The following is a 19028-nucleotide window of genomic DNA, read 5'->3' on the forward strand; positions in this document are numbered from 1 at the left end:
GAGCAGAGCTTGGAAGGTTTAAGGTTAAATCATTGTGACAGTTTTCCATAGGGGGGGTGCTTTACTACTTCCAGCTTTGGAAGTGGGAGCCCCCCCCCCCCCACTGCTTAGGCCTGAGAGTACCTTGAGACTGTGGCATAGGTGGGTCTGCGGTTCCTGGATTTGGACTGAGAAGGCCTGGAAGAGACAGGAAAGGACCAGTTCTTAGAAGGCCAATGCCTACTAAATCTGGGATGCTGTACTTGCAGGAAATCTAACAGTTTGCATAGACTTAGCTTTTTCCTCCATCCTTTTAAGAACTTCTGCTTTGTTGCAGAACAGGCAGTCTTGGTTTAAGGGAGCATCCAGTAATTTGGCTTTAACATGATCTGGCAGAGTTTGCTCCTTAAGCCAAGCATGCCTTCTAAGAACAGACCCAGTAACAGCAGCCCTACAAGATGCCTCTAAGGAGTCAAAACCACATTGCAAAGTATGTTTACCAACTTGTTCAGCACAATGCATTAAAACCTGTAATTCTTTATTTTCAGCAGAGTCAGGAATCAACATCAATTTCTGTTTAAGTAATCCAATAATATGCTGCTGGTACTTTAACATATGAAACTGGCAGTTTAAGGCCCTAATGGCCAAAGTAGCAGAAGTGTATACCTTCTTACCCCTTCTGTCCAGGGCACTGGAATCGCTATCAGAGGCCTTTGGGTCCCTGTGAAATAGTCTCTGAGTCTGAAGTAGGATTCTTAAAGAGGAACTTGTGAGAATCAGGTACTCTAATACCAGTCAGGTTTCCTGGGAGCAGGAGGTAAGGTGTCTGGGGCCAAGCTAGATTCCAGGAAGGCATCATCTACAATGGAATAGCTAAAAAACTCTGTTGAGGCAGGAGTAAAAATTCCTTAAGCCTCTTTTTGGAATCAGAGTATTCCTGGCTTTCCCAGCAGAAATGCTCCCTAAATGTGTGCACCAAAAGAGAAATCTCCTGGAGGGGAAGCAAAGGGAATGGAGTCCACTGCATCAGAATCCTCTTAGGTAGATAAGGGCACATCCTGGTCATCAGAAGAAACAAATTTCAGAATCCTGATCAGAAGAATCAGATGGAAAATCAGTTCTAGGTCTCTTAAGAGGGAGAAGGGTGGCTTCCCCTAATTAGAGTAATAAGGTCTTCAGCAGCCATTCTTGTTTTTCAGGCATATGGACCTAACCACGTGTTTTGGGCATCTGTTTTCTAGGCGTGGATTGAGTCTTAGGTCTTGAAGAAGAAGAAGATGGCGTTGGTTTAATATGCAAGTCAGTAGGCCTGAATACACCCGCAGAAGCCGGTGCCTGCACAGCGGCTCTGGACCCATCCAAGGTAGAGACATCCGCAGGTTCCATAGTTGAGGAAGCATCTCACGGCACACCGGACTCCAAATGGGTCTCAAGTAGAGGCCTGCAAATCTGAAGTAGCAGGTATCCGGGGCTGCAAAAGTGCCTGAGTACCATTGAAATGGCGACTAGCTTAACGGAAGCGTCATCAGCTTTGGACCTATGCAGTCTGTCTCTGTCTTTAGCTTTACGTTGTTTCGGAATGTCAGTAGTTGGATGGCTTACCAAAGCCATTTCTGGATAATTGAACAGAGTACCGAAATGGATGTGAAAATGAACAGACAATGAATAGTACGAGGACTGAATAAGGCACAAAACCGACAGCACGGAACATTGTGGTCTGGGCCTAGGCAAGGAATGCAGAACGAATAAAAATCTTCATGAGGTATTTGCTTTCCACAACAAATACAATTGGTAACTCTTACCGACATCGGTTTAGAGCAAGAAAAAGGATCCCAAACAGGGTACTTCGTTTTCTTGAAGACTTCGGTTCTGAAACTAGACAATGAAAATTTCAGGAGTTGGCCAACTGGCACTTGCGAACTGCTTCTGCTTCGGTCACCGCATGGCAAGAAAGACTGAAGTAATGGTGTCGGCTGCATGCTTTATACCCCTGACTACCGGACGTCAAGAAAGAGGAGACAGCAACCGACGCAGGACCCAAGACTTTGATAATCAGGCCAGTTGAGGGGCTACCTGCAAGCAGATAACCCAAATGCAATGACTGCAACAGTGAAACACGAAGAACATCCAAAGGATACTCTCCTCCTAGAGATCAAATCCAATTTATAGTGAGAAATAAAGGTATGAGATGAGGACCAAGTAGCAGTAGAACAAATATCATCCAATGAGACTCTCGACAAAAAGGCCACATAATTCACCTAGTCGAATGAGCTTTCAACTGACCCAGAGGAGACAAACCTTTATCCTTACAGACCTGAAGGATGCACAAGGAGATCCACCTAGCGACAGTGACCTTAGAAATAGGTTTACCCAAAAAGGGTTTAAAGGACACAAAAGTGATCAGATACTGTCCTGTGTAAATAAGAATCAAGCTGTCTATTAACATCCAACAAGTGAAGTCTATTTCATTTTGTTAAAATATGGAAAGAAAACAGGCAAGTTAATGGTCTGACTGATGTTAACTTGTGATGCTACCTTGGGAAGAAAGGAAGGATTGGTACGAAGGGAAACCCTGCCCTTATGGAAAATCATGTATGGAACTTTAATAGACAACGCTTGAAGATCTGAAACCCTTTTAGCATAAGTGACAGCCACGAGAAATGCAGTTTTCCAAAACAAAAACTTAAGATACGTGGTTGCTGTAGGTTTATATGGCGGAGCGACCAAAGCTTGAAGAACCATAGTAAGGTCCCATGGGGGAACAGGATCTTTGACCGGAGGGTGTAATAGGAAAGTACCTTTAATAAAAGCTTTACACAGTCTGGAAGAAGCTAGAGAAGCAGAACTCTTGCCCACGTGTAAATGAGAGATGGCAGCTAGTTGAACTTTGATAGAAGAGCTTGCTCCTTGTTGAAAAATATTTGCTAAAAAAAAAAAATCGAGAATGGCTGAAACAGGAGCCATGAAAGGGTCTAAACTCCTTTGAGAAGCCCAAAAGGAAAAACGCTTCCTTTTGCTACAGTAAATCTTCCTGGGGGAACTTATGAGCTGCCACCAGAACAAACCTGACTAAAGAAGATAATCTAGGAGACCTTGCAATTAGGGGAACTGGAGCAGCCAAGCCGTGAGCTTCAAACTGTCCAGGCTCAGATGAGGAACCTCCGAAGGGTGTGAAATAAGATTCTGAATGGGATCCAAGGTGGAGCCAGAAGAGGAGACCAAAGGAAGGGAAACAATATCTGGCGAGGCCAAAACTGGGAAATGAGGATCACTGCTCCCCAGTTGACAAGCTTCCTGTAGAAACCTTGGAATAAGAGGTACAGGAGGGGAAGCATACAGAAGACCGGGAGGCCACGCATGGACTAGAGCGTCTTTGGGGGACTTCCCCAGCTGGGGGTTTAGAACAAAGGAGACTCTGCACTTCGCGTTGGAAGGAGATGCGAAGAGATTGCAGCAAGGCTGACCCCACTCCAGAAAGATCTGCTCCGCTACTGAAGGATTCAGAAACCACTTGTAAGGCATCAGTATAGTTGACAAAAAACACCAAAACTAAAAGCAAAATCAAACCAAGAATGAAAATCACTTGGCACCACAGGACCCGGAAGCACGTAAACAAAGGCTTTCAAAATAAGCAGATGAAGAAATCAAACAGCTGCTAGATCTCCAAAAAGATCCTTTAATGTAACCAGGCAAAGTAAAAATCCACAATATAATCCAAGCGCTTTCACTCGACCACATCAGGGGCGGCCCGTGCTATTGGACTGCCGGACTGCAGTCCCCTCAAAACAAAAAGAACTAAAAATAAAAATAAAAACAAAGTTTGAAAATTCGCGGACTTCGCGCATGCGCAGTAGTCCAGACTACTGGCCTACTGTATTGCGCATGCTCAAGGCAGTCCGGCAGTCTTGATAGGGAAACGCGAGGAGACGTCTGTGCACTTTAAAGTGCACAGACATGCTGGGATTATACATCGTGGCCGGACTGCAACACCAGCAGTCAGGAATGGGAGCTGCAGTCTCGTCGGGAAAGGGTTTGGATCTACTCTCGCGAGTCGAGTATTGCGCGGGAAGGGGTTTGGATGTACATTGGTTATTATGGAGAACAGGTAAGTGTGTTTGTTTGAATGTATGGTGCTTTTCCTTTTACGGTGTTGTGTGTGGGGTTTGGATCTAATGTACGTTGGTTAGTATGGAGAACAGGTGTGTGTGTGTGTGTGTGTGTGTGCGAAAATGCCCCAGGTGCTCATGGTGGTGTGGTAGGGAATACCTCAGGCTTGAACCCTGTACCCTGTATGCAGGTGTTAAAGACTTGAGTTCCCTACCCACCACCATTTGTAAAAAAATTGCAGATTTTTGCCTCATATTTGATCTGATCTGTTCCTCATAATATCTGTGGTTTGTAAATGTTGCAATGCTTGATATTTGATGGTGAAGTAGTAGCATTGTTGCCTCACAGCTGCAGGTTCTCAGGTTTGATTCTTGGCTGGGGGTCCTTCTTTGTGGGGTCTGTTATATTCTCCCTGTGTTTGTATGGGTTTGCTTTTATTTGATGGTGCACTGGTAGCATTGTTGCCTCACAGCTGCAGGTTCTCAGGTTTGATTCTTGGCTGGGGTTTCTTCTTTGTGGGGTCTGTATCTTCTTCCTGTGTTTGTGTGGGTTTGCGTTTGTGTCCTCCCATGTTACAAAGACATGTCTGCATTATTTCTTCCTGGGCCTCTGCTGAAAATTGTTTTTTTGCTCCAAGTCAGACTGTCCTGATTAACAAATGTTAAATAAAATTGACAGGCATTTGAATTTCAGACTTCAGGTTTCTGAATGTTTAATTTCTTACATATTTGATGGTGCAGTGGCAGTATTGTTGCCTCCGAGTCACAGCTATAGGATTTGTGGTTTGATTCTTGGCTGGGGTGCCTTCTTTGTGGAGTCTGCATCTTATCTCAGTGTTTGTGTGGATTTGCTCTGGTGCCCTGCCATTTTACAAAGACGTGTCTACAGTTTTCTCCCTGGGCCTCTGCTGAAAATTGTTTTTGTTCCATCACAAGTAAAATTGACAGGCATTTGAATTTCAGACTTCATAGTCTTCAGAAAATACATAGTAAAACAACTTTTTATTCTAGCAATAAATATATAGTAACACGACCTTTTATTATAGCAATTTTTTAAGTTTATAAGGTGACTATTTGAAATTTTTCCTCATTTTTGGGACTGTAATACCCTGTTAGTGGCTTTGTCCAGGTTTTTTGTGCTAAGGTTGACAGCTATGGCAAGAACTGAATTCACTGAAAATGTTTGAGGGCTGTATTCCCTCATTACTGGGTTTGTCCAGGTGTTTTGTGCTAAGAGGTTGACAGCTATGGTGAGAACTGAATTCATTAAATGATAGCCATTTAAGTTTCAGTCTTCCTCTCGTTCACAAAACAGCTGATTTGGCGTAGTGGTATGTTGCTCTTGACTGTTTTGCACAGGGACCTTGTCTGTAAAATGTACGGTGGTAACACAGCATTTTTCTTTCACAAAGCAGGTGATTTGGCATAGTGGTATGTTGTTCTGACTCTTTTTTGCACAGGGACTTTGGCAGTAAAATGTATGGTGGTACCGTGGTAGCACAGCATTTTATTCTACAGCTTTCCAAGATTATACAAGCAATATTTAATGTGTCCCTGGTTTTTGCCCTTTTGACCCACCCCAATAAATTTGGCTTTTTCCAGACTTCTTGTGCTGCGAAGTTGAGATGCAGTTGAGTATTGAGTAGATTTTAGAAGGAGCTGAGAGCTGCAGGGGAAGAGAAGTTTAGTGCTAATAGCACAACAGGCTGTGTGCTTGCTTTTGATGTAGAAGGTTGTTGGTTCTACTCCCATAAGGGGTGAATGCTGCCGTACTGAAAGTTAAGATACTAATTATGAGCCTGTTATCAGTTTGCCATCCATTTCCTATTGCAATATTACTAGCTTATTTTTAATGTAATTTAGGCAATTTATTCCACAGGGGCATCAGACACTTTATTGTTCGATGAAACCATGAAATATAAAGGCGATTGCTAGCACCAACCTCTTCATTACAGATTTATTTAACGTGGAATTATTTAGATGACTTTTTTACTACTTCAGAGATTGTGCATATTTACTGATAATGGTGGACTGTAGAATTGTGCATATTTACTGATAACAGTGGACTGTAGAAGTTTGAGTAGACTTTTATGATGGAAATGTTCTGAATTGGACAGTTTTGTTTAATTGTTTACTGGAAAAATGTTCAAAGCAATAGGAAGGTGTATCAAAGAGCACATGTGTTTCATATGCAAGGGGCCTATGATTTGAAAACAGCCCAGAATTAATTTTTATCTGCCACGAGTAAAATTTATTTTCTTTGAATGTGGATTTTAATGTTGTTTCAGTGAATGTGAGTTTCAAGGGCAGAGAAGGTTTAATGCCAAGTTTGTTTAGCAGATGTCTTAGTGTTTGTGCTGTAAAATGCAAAAATAAAACTTTCAAATGAAGTTCAAATCATCATAGAAGTAAATCAGTATGCACATTAGTGTTTATGGTAAATGGAGTGAAATAGCAAAGTAATGGATCATTGGAATGGCTGCAGGGAGGCTCCATTCGACCAGGGTTTTGTGAGGGGGAAGGGCGGCAAACTTAGACAGCCCCAGCTGAACCATACCTCCCAACTGTCCAGATTTTCAAACAATGAATAGATTTTTTGCTTCTTATTTTTGATTTGTTCCTCATAAAAATTTGTGGTTTTCTGGCAAATCATTTAGGAATTAAGTCACTAAATAATGACACACCTAGTTTCAGACTTCATAACCTTCAGAAAAATCCATGCTAAAGTAAGGCCTGTTCTATCAACTGTCCCAGTTTATAGAAGAGCATTTTTAGTACTGTTTATATGTTCCCCCCAATATATTTGGCCTTGTCCAGATTTATGTCCCACTTTATACAAGAGCAATTTTTAGTACTGTTTACATGTTCCCCCAATATATCTGGCCTTGTCCAGATTTAGTGCATTAACAGGTTGAGAGGTACATGCAAATAAATTGCTTTATAGAATTAGGCATAGCCAAACCTCTGAACTGTCCCTGATTTTGACTCAATGTTGCTCTTCCCCTAATGATCCCTCCGCAAAATAGCAATTTTGGAAGAAAACATGGAGGGTTTATAATTAAGAAATAACTGTAATAATCAGATTACTTTTATTTCAGAAATGCATGTAGATTATTTTATTTTGTCAGCTGCTCAAGTTAGCAGTACTAATATTAAAGTGTCCCTTCTTTGGCAGGTTCCCAGCTGTATTGTGTTACTATTTTATATTTTTACATCACATTTTTTGGTCCATTTTTCATAAAATTGTGTTTTTTGGCAAATTAGTGACAAATAATTAAAGACTGAAGTTAGAAAATAATGACAGACATTTGAGTTTCAGATTTCATACCCTTCAGAAAATTCATACTAATGCAAGACCTCTATTAGCTTTCTAAGGTTATAAGAGCGATATTTTAAAAATTGTCTTTATTTTTGGGCCTTTGTCCCATTTCTTTGTATGGCTTTGTCCAGATTTCTTGCTCTGAGGTTGAGAGGTATGACAAATGTGTCAGGGCCATCACAAGTCAGCCAGAGACATTTCAAACTGTGACATACTTGTTACACCCCACTCCCCATGTAGTGACTCTGGATGTGTCAAGCAAGGCAAGGAGTAGTTATGCAGTGTAAATGTGCAGAGAATCCCACCCATCCAAGGTAGACACAAGTACTAGAGTGGCTTTTCATCTGTCCTTGATTTTTGCAGAATGGTCTGGTTTCTGTCATATTTTTTGTACTGTTGATTTATGCTTATTACTCAAAGTGCCTGTTGCTCTGTGTTTAAGTAGCAATACTTTAATGACCATCAGGTAAGCTTGGCTGAGATTGCAAGATGCAAGTAAGCTTTAATAAGCATACTGTTAAAGAATTGCCAACATTGAAAGCCTTTCTGTTGCCATGTAGAGAATACTTAACTAGATAATGTATAAGCCTTGGGTATTGAAATGCATATGTCAGTATTTGTAATAAAGGACAGAATTACATTATTTTAAGAGTCTCATTACACTTGGAGACTTACAGTCATCTCTGCAGGCTTTAACCATAAACCGAATGCCAATCGCGTGGTCTATAACCTGTACAGTAATCCTTTTAAGCAATGTATCTTGAGCTTATTTCTTGTTTGCTTTTCATTTTTTACTTTGATCATGTTTTCCCCATGAAACAAGTAGATGTCAGGCAGCAGGTCTTTTTGGATAAGAAACATTTTTACAAGTGGGGCATCAGAGATTTCTACTTTCAGCATGTTACTTGTTACTTTAATAAAGCTGAATATAAATTATAATTAGAACTGCAGTGCAAGAAGTGGTTTGAGTTGAGTGCTGCTTGTTTTTCTTATACTTGATTTTGACTGGCATTCCATTAATGTATTTAAAAAAGTAATTTATTTTTTCATGCCTCACAACCTTTTTTGTTTCCATCTAGATATTAAGCTGTCATGCAGCCAATGCATTGAAATATTTTTATTCTTCTACACTTCATTTTGTCTTGATTGGACTCTCATGACAACTGTTTGGCACCCAGTGCAGTATATTTCGTTTTTGAGGTTTGCTACTACAGGTGTTTGTGTGTGTGTGTGTGTGAGGGAATACCTCAGGCTTGAACCCTGTACCTTGTATGCAGGTGTTAAAGACCTTAATTCCCTACCCACCACCATTTGTGAAAAAAAAATGCAGATTTTTGCCTCATGTTTGATCTGATCTGTTCCTCATAATATCTGTGGTTTGTAAATGTTGCAATGCTTGATATTTGATGGGGCAGTTGTAGCATTGTTGCCTCACAGCTGCAGGTTCTCAGGTTTGCTTCTTGGCTGGGGTGCCTTCTTTGTGGGGTCTTTATCTTCTCCCTGTGTTTGTGTGGGTTTGCTTTTGTGTCCTCCCATGTTACAACGACATGTCTGCATTATTTCTTCCTGGGCCTCTGCTGATATTTTTTTTTTTTTGTTGTTCCAAGTCAGACTGTCCTGATTAACAAATGTTAAATAAAATTGACAGGCATTTGAATTTCAGACTTCAGGAATCTGAATGTTAAGTCCTTGCATATTTGATGGTGCAGTGGTAGTATTGTTGCCTCACAGCTATAGGTCTTCTGGTTTGATTCTTGGCTGGGGTGCCTTCTGTGTGGGGTCTGCATCTCCTCCCTGTGTTTGTGTGGATTTGCTCTGGTGCCCTGTCATTTTACAAAGACATGTCTGCAGTATTTCTCCCTGGGTTTCTGCTGAAAATTGTTTTTATTCTGTCAGCAGTAAAATTGACAGGCATTTGAATTTCAGACTTCATGTTCTTCAGAAAATACATAGTAACACAACCGTAACACAACCTTTTATTCTAGCAATTTTCTAAGTTTATAAGATGAATATTTGAAATTTGTCCCTAGTTTTGGGACTGTATTCCCTCATTATTGGCTTCGTCCAGGTTTTTTGTGCTAAGGTTGACAGCTATGGCAAGAACTGAATTCACTGAATGTTTGAGGGCTGTATTCAGTCATTACTGGGTTTGTCCAGGTGTTTTGTACTAAGATGTTGACAGCTATGGTGAGAACTGAATTCACTAAATGATAGCCATTTAAGTTTGTCTTCCTCTTTTACAAAGCAGCTGATTTGGCGTAGTGGTATGTTGCTCTGTTTTGCACATGGAGCTTGGCAGTAAAATGTATGGTTCTAGCAACTTTCCAAGATTATACAAGCAATGTTTGTGTCCCTGGTTTTTGGGCTTTTGACCCCCCCCCCAATACATTTTGGCTTTTTCCAGTTTTCTTGTGCTGCGAAGTTGAGTATTGAGTAGATTTTACAAGGAGCTGAGAGCCGCAGGGGAACAGAAGTTTAGTGCTGCTTAAGTGAAGTTGGTTTACCTTGTTAATAGCACAAGTTGTGTAGTTGCCTTTGATGCAGAAGGCTGTGGGTTCTACTCCCACAAGGGGTGGATGCTGCTGTATTGAGAATGTTCTCCTTGGTGAAAATAGTAACTATGAGTCCGTTATCAGTTTGCCATCCATTTCCTCTTGCAATATTACTAGCTTATCATTTTTTTTAATGTAATATAGGCAATTTATTCCTGAAGGGCAACAGACACTATTTTTCAATGAAACCATGAAATATAAAGGGGTTTGCTAGCAGCAACCTCTTCATTAGTCACAGATTTCTTTAATGTGGAATTATTTAGATGACTTTTACTTCTTCAGAGATAGTGCATATTTACTGATAATGGACTGTAGAATTGTGCATATTTACGGATAATGGTGGACTGTAGAATTGTGCATATTTACTGATAATGGTGGACTGTAGAATTGTGCATATTTACTGATAATGGTGGACTGTAGAATTGTGCATATTTACTGATAATGTTTGACTGCGGAAGTCTGAGTAGACTTTTATGAAAAATGTTCTGAACTGGGCAGTTTTGTCATTATGGGTGCATGCATTTTGTTTCATTGCTTACTGAAAAAATGTTCAAAACAAATTTAAAACGCCCGCTAACAACTGTAATATATTGTACAAGGAATATAATTTAGTACAATGAGGAAGGTGCATCAAAGAGCACATGTATGTTTCATATGCAAGGGGCCTATGATTTGAAAACAGCCCAAAATTAATCTTTATCTGCCACTGGCAAAATGTATTTTCTTTGAATGGGGGTTTCAATGCTGTTTCAATGAATGTGAGTTTCAAGGGCAGAGAAGTTTTAATGCTAAGTTTTCATTGTGAGACTGCATTGCTTTGTTTAGTACATGACTTAGTGTTTGTGCTGTAAAATACAAAATAAAACTTTCAAATTAAGTCCAACTCATCATACAAGTAAAGCAGTATGCACATTAGTGTTTATGGTAAATGGAGTGAAATAGCCAAGTAATGGTTCATTGGAATGGCTGCAGAGGCTCCATTCAACCGTGATTTTGTCAGGGGGTAAGGGCAGCAAACTCAGACAGGCCCAGCTGAACTATACCTCCCAACTGTCCAGATTTTCAAAGAATTAATAGATTTTTGCTTCTTATTTTTGGTTTGTTCTTCATAAAATTTGTAGTTTTCTGGCAAATCATTAAGTCACTAAATAATGATACACTGAGTTTCAGACTTCATAACCTTCAGAAAAATGCATGCAAAAGTAAGAACTGTTATTCTATCAACTGTTTCAATTTATACAAAAGCAATTTTTAGTACTGTTTATATGTTGCCCCAGTGCATTTGGCCTTGTTCAGATTTACTGCATTAACAGGTTGAGAGGTACATGCAAATAAATTGCTTTATAGAATTAGGCATAGCCAACCTCTCAACTGTCTCCGATTTTGACTTAAAATGTTGCTTTTCCCCCTAATAATCCCTCCGCAAAATAGCAATTTTGGAAGAAAACATGGAGGGTATACAATTAAGAAATAACTGTAATAAAGTTATAGATTACTTGAAATGCATGTAGATTCTTTTATTTTGTCAGCTGCTCAAGTTAGCAGTACTAATATTAAAGTGTCGCTTATTTGACAGGTTCCCAGCTGTATCGTGTGGCTATTTTATATTTTTGCATCACATTTGGTCCATTTTTCATAAAATTGTGTTTTTGGCAAATTAGTGACAAATCACTAAAGACTGAAGTTAGAAAATAATGACAGACATTTGAGTTTCAGATTTTATACCCTTCAGAAAAGTCATACTAATGCAAGACCTATTCTATTATCTTTCTAAGTTTATTAGAGCAATATTTAAAAATTGTCCTTATTTGTGGGCATTTGTCCCACTTCTGTGTATGGCTTTGTCCAGATTTCTTGCTCTGAGGTTGAGTGGTATGACACGTGTCAGGGCCATCACAGTCAGCCAGAGACATTTCAAATTGTGACATACTTGTTGCACCCTACTCCACCATGTACTGACTCTGGATGTGTCCAAGCAAGGCAAGGAGTAGTTATCCAGTGTAAATGTGCAGTGTGTCTCCCCCCCCCCCCCCATCCAAGGTAGACACAAGTACTACAGTGGCTTTTCATCTGTCCTTGATTTTGCATAATGGTCTGGTTTCTGTCATATTTTTGTACTGTTGATTTATGCTTATCACTCAAAGTGCCTGTTGCTCTGTGTTTAAGTAGCAATGCTTTAATGACCATAATGTAAGCTTGTCTGAGATCGTAAGATGCAAGTAAGCTTTAATAAGCATACTGTTAAAGAATTGCCAACATTGAAAGCCTTTCTGTTGTTGCCATGCAGAGAATACTTGACTAGATAATGTATAAGCCCCTTGGGTATTAAAGGACAGGATTCCATTATTTTAAAAAGCTAATTACACTTGTTGGAGACTTCCAGTCATCTCTACAGACTTTACCCGTAAACTAAACAGAATGCCAATCATGTGTGGTCCATAACCTGTACAGTAATCCTTTAAGCAATGTATCTTGAGCTTGTTTCTTGTTTGCTTTTCATTTTTTACTTGCATGTTTTCCCCATGAAACAAGTGGATAGTTGTCAGGCAGCAGGTCTTTTTTGGATAAGAAACATTTTTACAAGTGGGGGCATCACAGAGATTTCTACTTTCAGCATGTTACTTGGCACTTTAATAAAGCTGAATATAAATTATAATTAGAACTGCAGTGCAAGGAGAAGTGGCTTGAGTTGAGTGCTTCTGGTTTTGCTTGTACTTGATTTTGACTGGCATTCCAGTAATGTATTTAAAAAGTAATTTATTTTTTCATGCCTCACAACTTTTTGTTTCCATCTAAATATTAAGTAAGCTGTCATGCAGCCAATGTATTGAAATATTTTTATTCTTCTACACTTATTTTTGTCTTGATTGGACTCTCATAATGATGGTTTGCCACTCAGGGCAGCGTATTTAATTAAAGTTAGTTTTTGTAGTTTTGAGCATAGCTCCTCCCCTTTCTGGTTGGCCACACCCCTTCCCCTTGACCCCACCCATTCAGCTGTCTCCTGCAGCCCCCCTTTGATTTGAAGTCACCAGCCGCCACTGGACCACATGCGAGCTTTCTCAAGGCAAACCACATTGCTGGAAGTTCATTCACATTAAATACTTCCAGAATCATCACATGACTTCCTGTGAACCTTTCCCAACAGGAAAATTACCATATAAGGAAATTCTAAAATACATTCTTATTATCATTAAAAATAATTCATTTTCTAAAAATAATTCATTTTCTAAAAATAATTCATTTTCTAAAAATGTCTTGGCGACTGAATAGCATAATGAACTTGAAATTGAATACAAACTATTAAAATATGTCATAAAACAATTCTGTAAAATATTTTTATAGTTTTATAATACAAATAAGTGCAGTAGCCCCTTTTAACCATCGGGGGTGAAATCAAAACTCCAATTTAAAACCTAGAGTTACTAAATGGCATTGTAAAACATTTCTTATCTGAGTTGCCAATGTATAACATTCCATATATCATATTATAAAATGTTATGGATTCAAAAGTGAATAAAACAACAGATGTCATGTTCTGCTAAACTGTGTTCTAGACGAGCTTGTCTCAATTTCAAAACACTAGTGATGTTGAGGGTGTGTCATTCAGACCTGGGTATCTAGTAGCGTCTAACCTGAGCTGCCAAAATAGCTCACGGTATTCTAATTTTGACTCCCAACTACCCCCTCTTATATCCGGTTGTACCTGTTCCAACACCATAAACTTTATGTCCTTACACGTCAAGGAGTGTTTATAAAAGGCATTACTTTCCTTCCTTACATTGATGTCATTGAAGTGTTCGTAAACCCTTCTCCTAAACACCCTTTCGGTTTTCCCAATGTAAAAAGCATGGCACCTAACACAGGAACCAAGATAGACAACACCCTTGGATCCACAGTTAAAATGTTTGTTGGAACGGAACTTAAATCTTCTAGAGGGAAGGTAGTAGGACCCCGAATTTAGCATAGCGTGACATTGCTTGCACATCCCACAGGGATAAGTGCCTAATTTCTTTCTATTGTGATTCTGTGTATCCTCTAACCTAATACCTAAAAGTTCTTTCAAATTCCTGCCCCTTTTCCTAACAAAAGAGGGGTAACTGGGCATAGAGATCTTGAGACCCTTTTTAGCGGCTCCAGACCCATCTGAGGGAATAACCTCTGAGGCTCCAATACCTTGAGTTTCCAGCGGCCTGGCCAACCCCACATGGGAGTCGGTAGCGGCCTGCGACTCTAAAGTAGCGGGTGACAAGGGCTGTGAAAGCGCCTCACTGAGAACAGACTTGCTTAGGAGAAGCTTCGTCGTCGGTTTTGGACCTTGGTCGCCTCTCTTTTTCTTTGTGTTTTTTGTTAACTCCGGTAGTCTGATGGCTATCCGATGACATTGTATAATTAAATCTTCACCCAAAATAGCTTAATGCAAAATTGTACCGATGCTTAATAGTGCGTTGGTTAAATCTAGCACAAAACCGACAACTAGAAACGTTGTGGTCAGGGCCTAGGGCAAGGAATACAGTAAGAATGAAAATCCTTATGAGGTATTTGCTTCCCACAAGAAATACAATTATTAACTTTTTCTGACATCGGTCTGGAGCAAGAAAAAAGTTTCCCCAATGGGGTACTTAGCTTTTAATGAAGACTTCGGATCTGAAATTCGAACACGAAAATCTCAGGAGTCGGCTGACCGGCACTTGAGAACTGCTTCTGCTTCGGGCACTGCGCGGCAAGAAAAACTGAAGAAAATGGCGTCGGCTGCATCTTTTATACCCCTGACGACCTGACGTCAGGGAAGAGGCGACAGCTGCCAATGCAGGACCCAAGACTTTGGAATTCAGGCCGACTGAGTGCAACCTGCCAGCAGGATAACCCAAATGTAATGACTGCAACAGTGAAACACGAAGAACATCAGAAGAGGGTGTGTGTGTGTACAGGCTTGACAATGCAGGTACTGCAATGACACTTCCCAACACCGGACAAAGATAAGAAATGGCCATCTACCCTACAACTACTAAATGCTGTAATACTCAAACTTCACAGCATTTATTTGATTTTAAGAAAAATTACTGGAAAGGAGCTGATCTACTGTATTTCTACCAGATCAAACAGTTAGATAAAATCCACCGGATATCCACACAACAGAAGAGAAAATATAAGATGCAAAAGACTGCTGATGAACTGCTACAATGTGAAGAATCAGGTTTGGATTTCTAATTTCCTACTTCATGGCTATAAGCCTTGTGCAAAGTGGTCTGACACTGCTAATTTGCAGAATGCTCCTTTGATGGTTACTCTTTACTCTTGCCCAAATAAACTTCAGCAAAGAGAGGCATCAAGGAAGATGAACTTCAGAATGACAGTTTAAAACAGTAACAATGAATTGCAAGCACTGAGCGTGGCTGGGAATATTATGGTCATTGATGCTTCTTCACAACCACAGGGTCCTTCACAGACCTAAACACAAGACTCTTTTTAAAGATACTAAAGCAGATTTTCTCCTATTATGAAAGCCCAAAACAAGTATGGACAGTGCAAATGAAGAAAAACAAGGTTACCCTGGTGGTAAAGAAGCACCTCAACTCAGATTTGGGGGGGGAGGGGGTAGCAATACAAATTAAGAATGGGTCATGACACTACAAAAGAGGTGCAAAACAAGACTACCTGAATGACTGGACCTAATTCAGAAGTCTTTTGAAGAAAAAAGTCTTGGGAACATGAAAGTCATTTACAAAAATCACTTCTAACGGTGGGGAGCTCTCCCACAGAAAGACATTAAACTACTCTACTACAATAAAAAAATGCACACATTTTATCATACTCGAAAAATGGCCTATGCTAAGTTATTATACACAGCTTAAATTTAATGAAACAGAAACATTACCTCCCACGCGTGTGTGCGCTTGGCAGCAGCTGGACAACTCTCAGGAGATTATGGTGGTGATCTGTAATGTCACTTAAGACCAGACACAGAGCAGGAAGCTTTGAATAAAACAAAACATCACATTTTTTTTTTTACTATGCAAGTCATTTTTCACTAACATACAAGAGATGAACAAATTTGACCAATTAAGAAAACAAATAGCTCATGCTTAGCATGCATACACATACTACTTGTGTAACTTAATTGAATATACTTTCTTTTAACCCCCTAATGAATAAACATTAACAGCCACTTTCAATAAAGCCTGGAAAACAAAACAGTTTCTTAAGTGAGGCAATCCCCTATGCATCCCCCCACTTCCTTATTTAGATACACCAACTCCAAGGCTGCATAATCACAGGGAAATGGCAATTTCTTGCAAGTAAACAAAAATGTCTGCAATACATTTGTAGAACTCCACTTCAATAGAGAATTTATTACAGAGTAAACTAGGAAGTGAAACACATACCAGAGCATACATTTCAACAAAACAAAGATCAAAATTAACCAGAAAACAAATAAAGATTTTTTTTTTCAGTGACCATCTTTCTACACATTTCTTCCATGATGATCACTTCCATGAAAGTGGTTTCAATTAAATTACAAAATCCTTATTGCTACAATTACTCTGAATACTATTTAGAAAGTACAGTCCTGTAAAAGCTTACAGTAACAGTAGATGTCCTTCTCTTCACTGTTGCATCATTCATAACTGAAGTGATCTCCTGTCAAGAACAGCCCAACATCCAGCCAGTATATATCAAGGCCTTTAGTATTAACAGGAGCCATACATCACACATGCTCCCCGCTCAAGATGTTGGGCATAAAGGTGATAAATGGATGCACACACACTTGGAACTGAAAAAGCCCCAGGAGAAACAGAATGGCCCTAGGGACAAAACGATATATGCATCCTGAACGAAAAAAGGGATAACAGCCCCTCAGCCAGGACAGCAAGAAAGAATAAAGTGGCTAAAGCAGAGGAGGCAGCGAATATTGCAAAAGTGAAGAGGAGGACAAATGTATTAGATGTCCTTCCATATCACTGTTGCTGTATTCATAACTGAAGGCAGAGTACAAAAGCCCAGGAGGAAATCTGGGAGGAGGACAGCATTGAAGAGCCCTCCACAAACCCATGCAGGATAGGCCTGGCAAAGCCAGTTCTAGCCCTGGAAATAACATCCAACTTACAATGCTTAGCAAAGGTGTGAAAAGAACAATTAGCCACTTCACAGATGGAAGCAATATCCAACCCCTCAAAAAAAAAAAAAAAAAAAAAAAAAAACACATCAGGTAGCAACAGCCCTGCTAGAATGAGCCTTTACCAAAGAGGCAAGACATCTAAAATGAAAAGAACCAAAAGAAATGGATTTAGAAATCCAGAAAGACATGGTTTGTTTAGAAACAGCTAAACCCAAAGACCCGGGATGAAAGGAAATAAAGCTGCTCAGATCTGCAAACAACTTCAGTTTTATACTAATTTCATTGTAGTCTATGCAAATGTAGGTTTAGCAGACACCTGCAAATCCAAAGGAGGACACCGAAGGTCATAAAGGAGGACAAAGCCAGGATAAAGGAGGACAACAAAGAACGCTTCCTGTTCTTCTCACAAAAGACAGTGTAGTGCAGCTACAAATAATTCCTTACTGACACAGAGGGCACCTGGACTGCTGTACAATAACATTTCAATGTGTAATTACATAAAGCTGGTAGTTTGCTTCAAGGACAAAATAACCAATTTATTACTGAACAGGTTGATGGAGAAAATAACCAATTCACCACTGAAAAGTTTCAAGGAAAATAAATCCAGTACTGAACAGGTTCAGATCTTTAAAATTATCAGGAGTTAAGGCATCTTGTTTTCTTCTTCATGTAATGGTACTGATAGAAGTTTACTGCTCATAAATACAGAAGTTTAATACCAGAGTACATGCAAATCCCCACAGTATATATGCACCTATAGGCTCTCGCATAGTACAGTTGTGTACACTTACAATAAATGTAGACGTTAGAATGTATTAACTGTTGTAATCATTACATTTGGGTAATCTGCTGGCAGGTTGCCCTCAGTCGGCCTGATTAACAAAGTCTTGGGTCCTGCGTCGGCTGCTGTCCCTTCTTCCATGACGTCAGGGGTATAAAACATGCAGCAGATGCCATTACATCACTTTTTCTTGCCCCAGATGTCAGGTGCCCACCAAATGGGGAGCAAATAAAATTAAAACACACAAAAATATACCTCCAACCAAAAGCAAATACACCAAAAAGGCTTTTAAGCATAGTAAATAAGGTAGAGGTATAGTTAGAGAAAAACAGGGGGCTGGAGGGAGGGTAACCAGTACTACAAAAGTGAATACACTCGAACATCTACATTTATGGTAAGTGTACACAACTGTACTATGTTCTTAGTGTTTCACTGTTGCGGTCATTACATTTGGGTAGATTCCCAAAGCTATGATTGGGAGGAGGAATTTATACAGCATTAGGACCAGCTATAAGGACCTGCAAGACAGCAGTGGCAAAGCCAGCTCTGGATTTAGAGAAAATTGGTAAATGATAATGCTTGGTGAAAGTATGTACATAGCAGCTTCTAGAATATCCCTGGTAGGAATACCTCTGAGAAAGGCTGCAGAAGTAGATGCAGCCCTGGTGGAGTGAGATCTGATCCCCTGGGGGATAGGTTTTCCATGGTGCTTATAGCAGAAATTAATGCAATGGCTTATCCATTTAGAAATGGTTTGTTTTGAAATAGCCTTCCCCTCTGCCCCAGCAGCAAATGCTACTAGCAACTGTTCAGATTTTCTTTGAAATTTAGTTCTGTCCAAGTAGAATCGAAGTGGTCTTTGCACGTCCAAGGAATGCAGAATCCGTTCCCCTTTGTTCTGTGGACTGGGAAAGATGGTTGGCAAATGAATGGACTGATGAAAAGCCACAATGAAAACCCACCTTGGGCATGAAGGATGGATTGGCCCTCAGATGCCCTGTCCACATGAAAGATGATGAAAGGCTCCACTGCCATAAGGGCATGTAATTCAGATATCCTTCTAGCTGAAGTGATTGCTAAAAGGAAAGCTGTTTTCCAAGAAAGAAATTTTAAGTCTGCAGTAGCAGCTGGCTCGAAAGGAGGTAGAGCGAGTTTCTCAAAAACGAATTTA

The 19028-nt window shown here is 39.8% G+C and overlaps 1 protein-coding gene across 1 annotated transcript in view; it reads right to left on the minus strand.

Annotated features, from left to right (window-relative positions):
- The window catches only part of LOC122788731 (SMC5-SMC6 complex localization factor protein 2-like), a 909214-nt gene that overhangs the window by 97556 nt on the left and 792630 nt on the right, over nucleotides 1-19028 (minus strand). Inside the window, exon 5 of the mRNA XM_044055623.1 lies at nucleotides 15835-15932. Within this exon, the coding sequence (XP_043911558.1) occupies nucleotides 15835-15932 (98 nt within the window). The remainder of the gene's footprint in view (nucleotides 1-15834; nucleotides 15933-19028) is intronic.

This window comes from Protopterus annectens, chromosome 14.part0 (genome assembly GCF_019279795.1).
Source record: "Protopterus annectens isolate FY-2018-M chromosome 14.part0, PAN1.0, whole genome shotgun sequence".
Classification (NCBI taxonomy): domain Eukaryota; kingdom Metazoa; phylum Chordata; order Ceratodontiformes; family Protopteridae; genus Protopterus; species Protopterus annectens.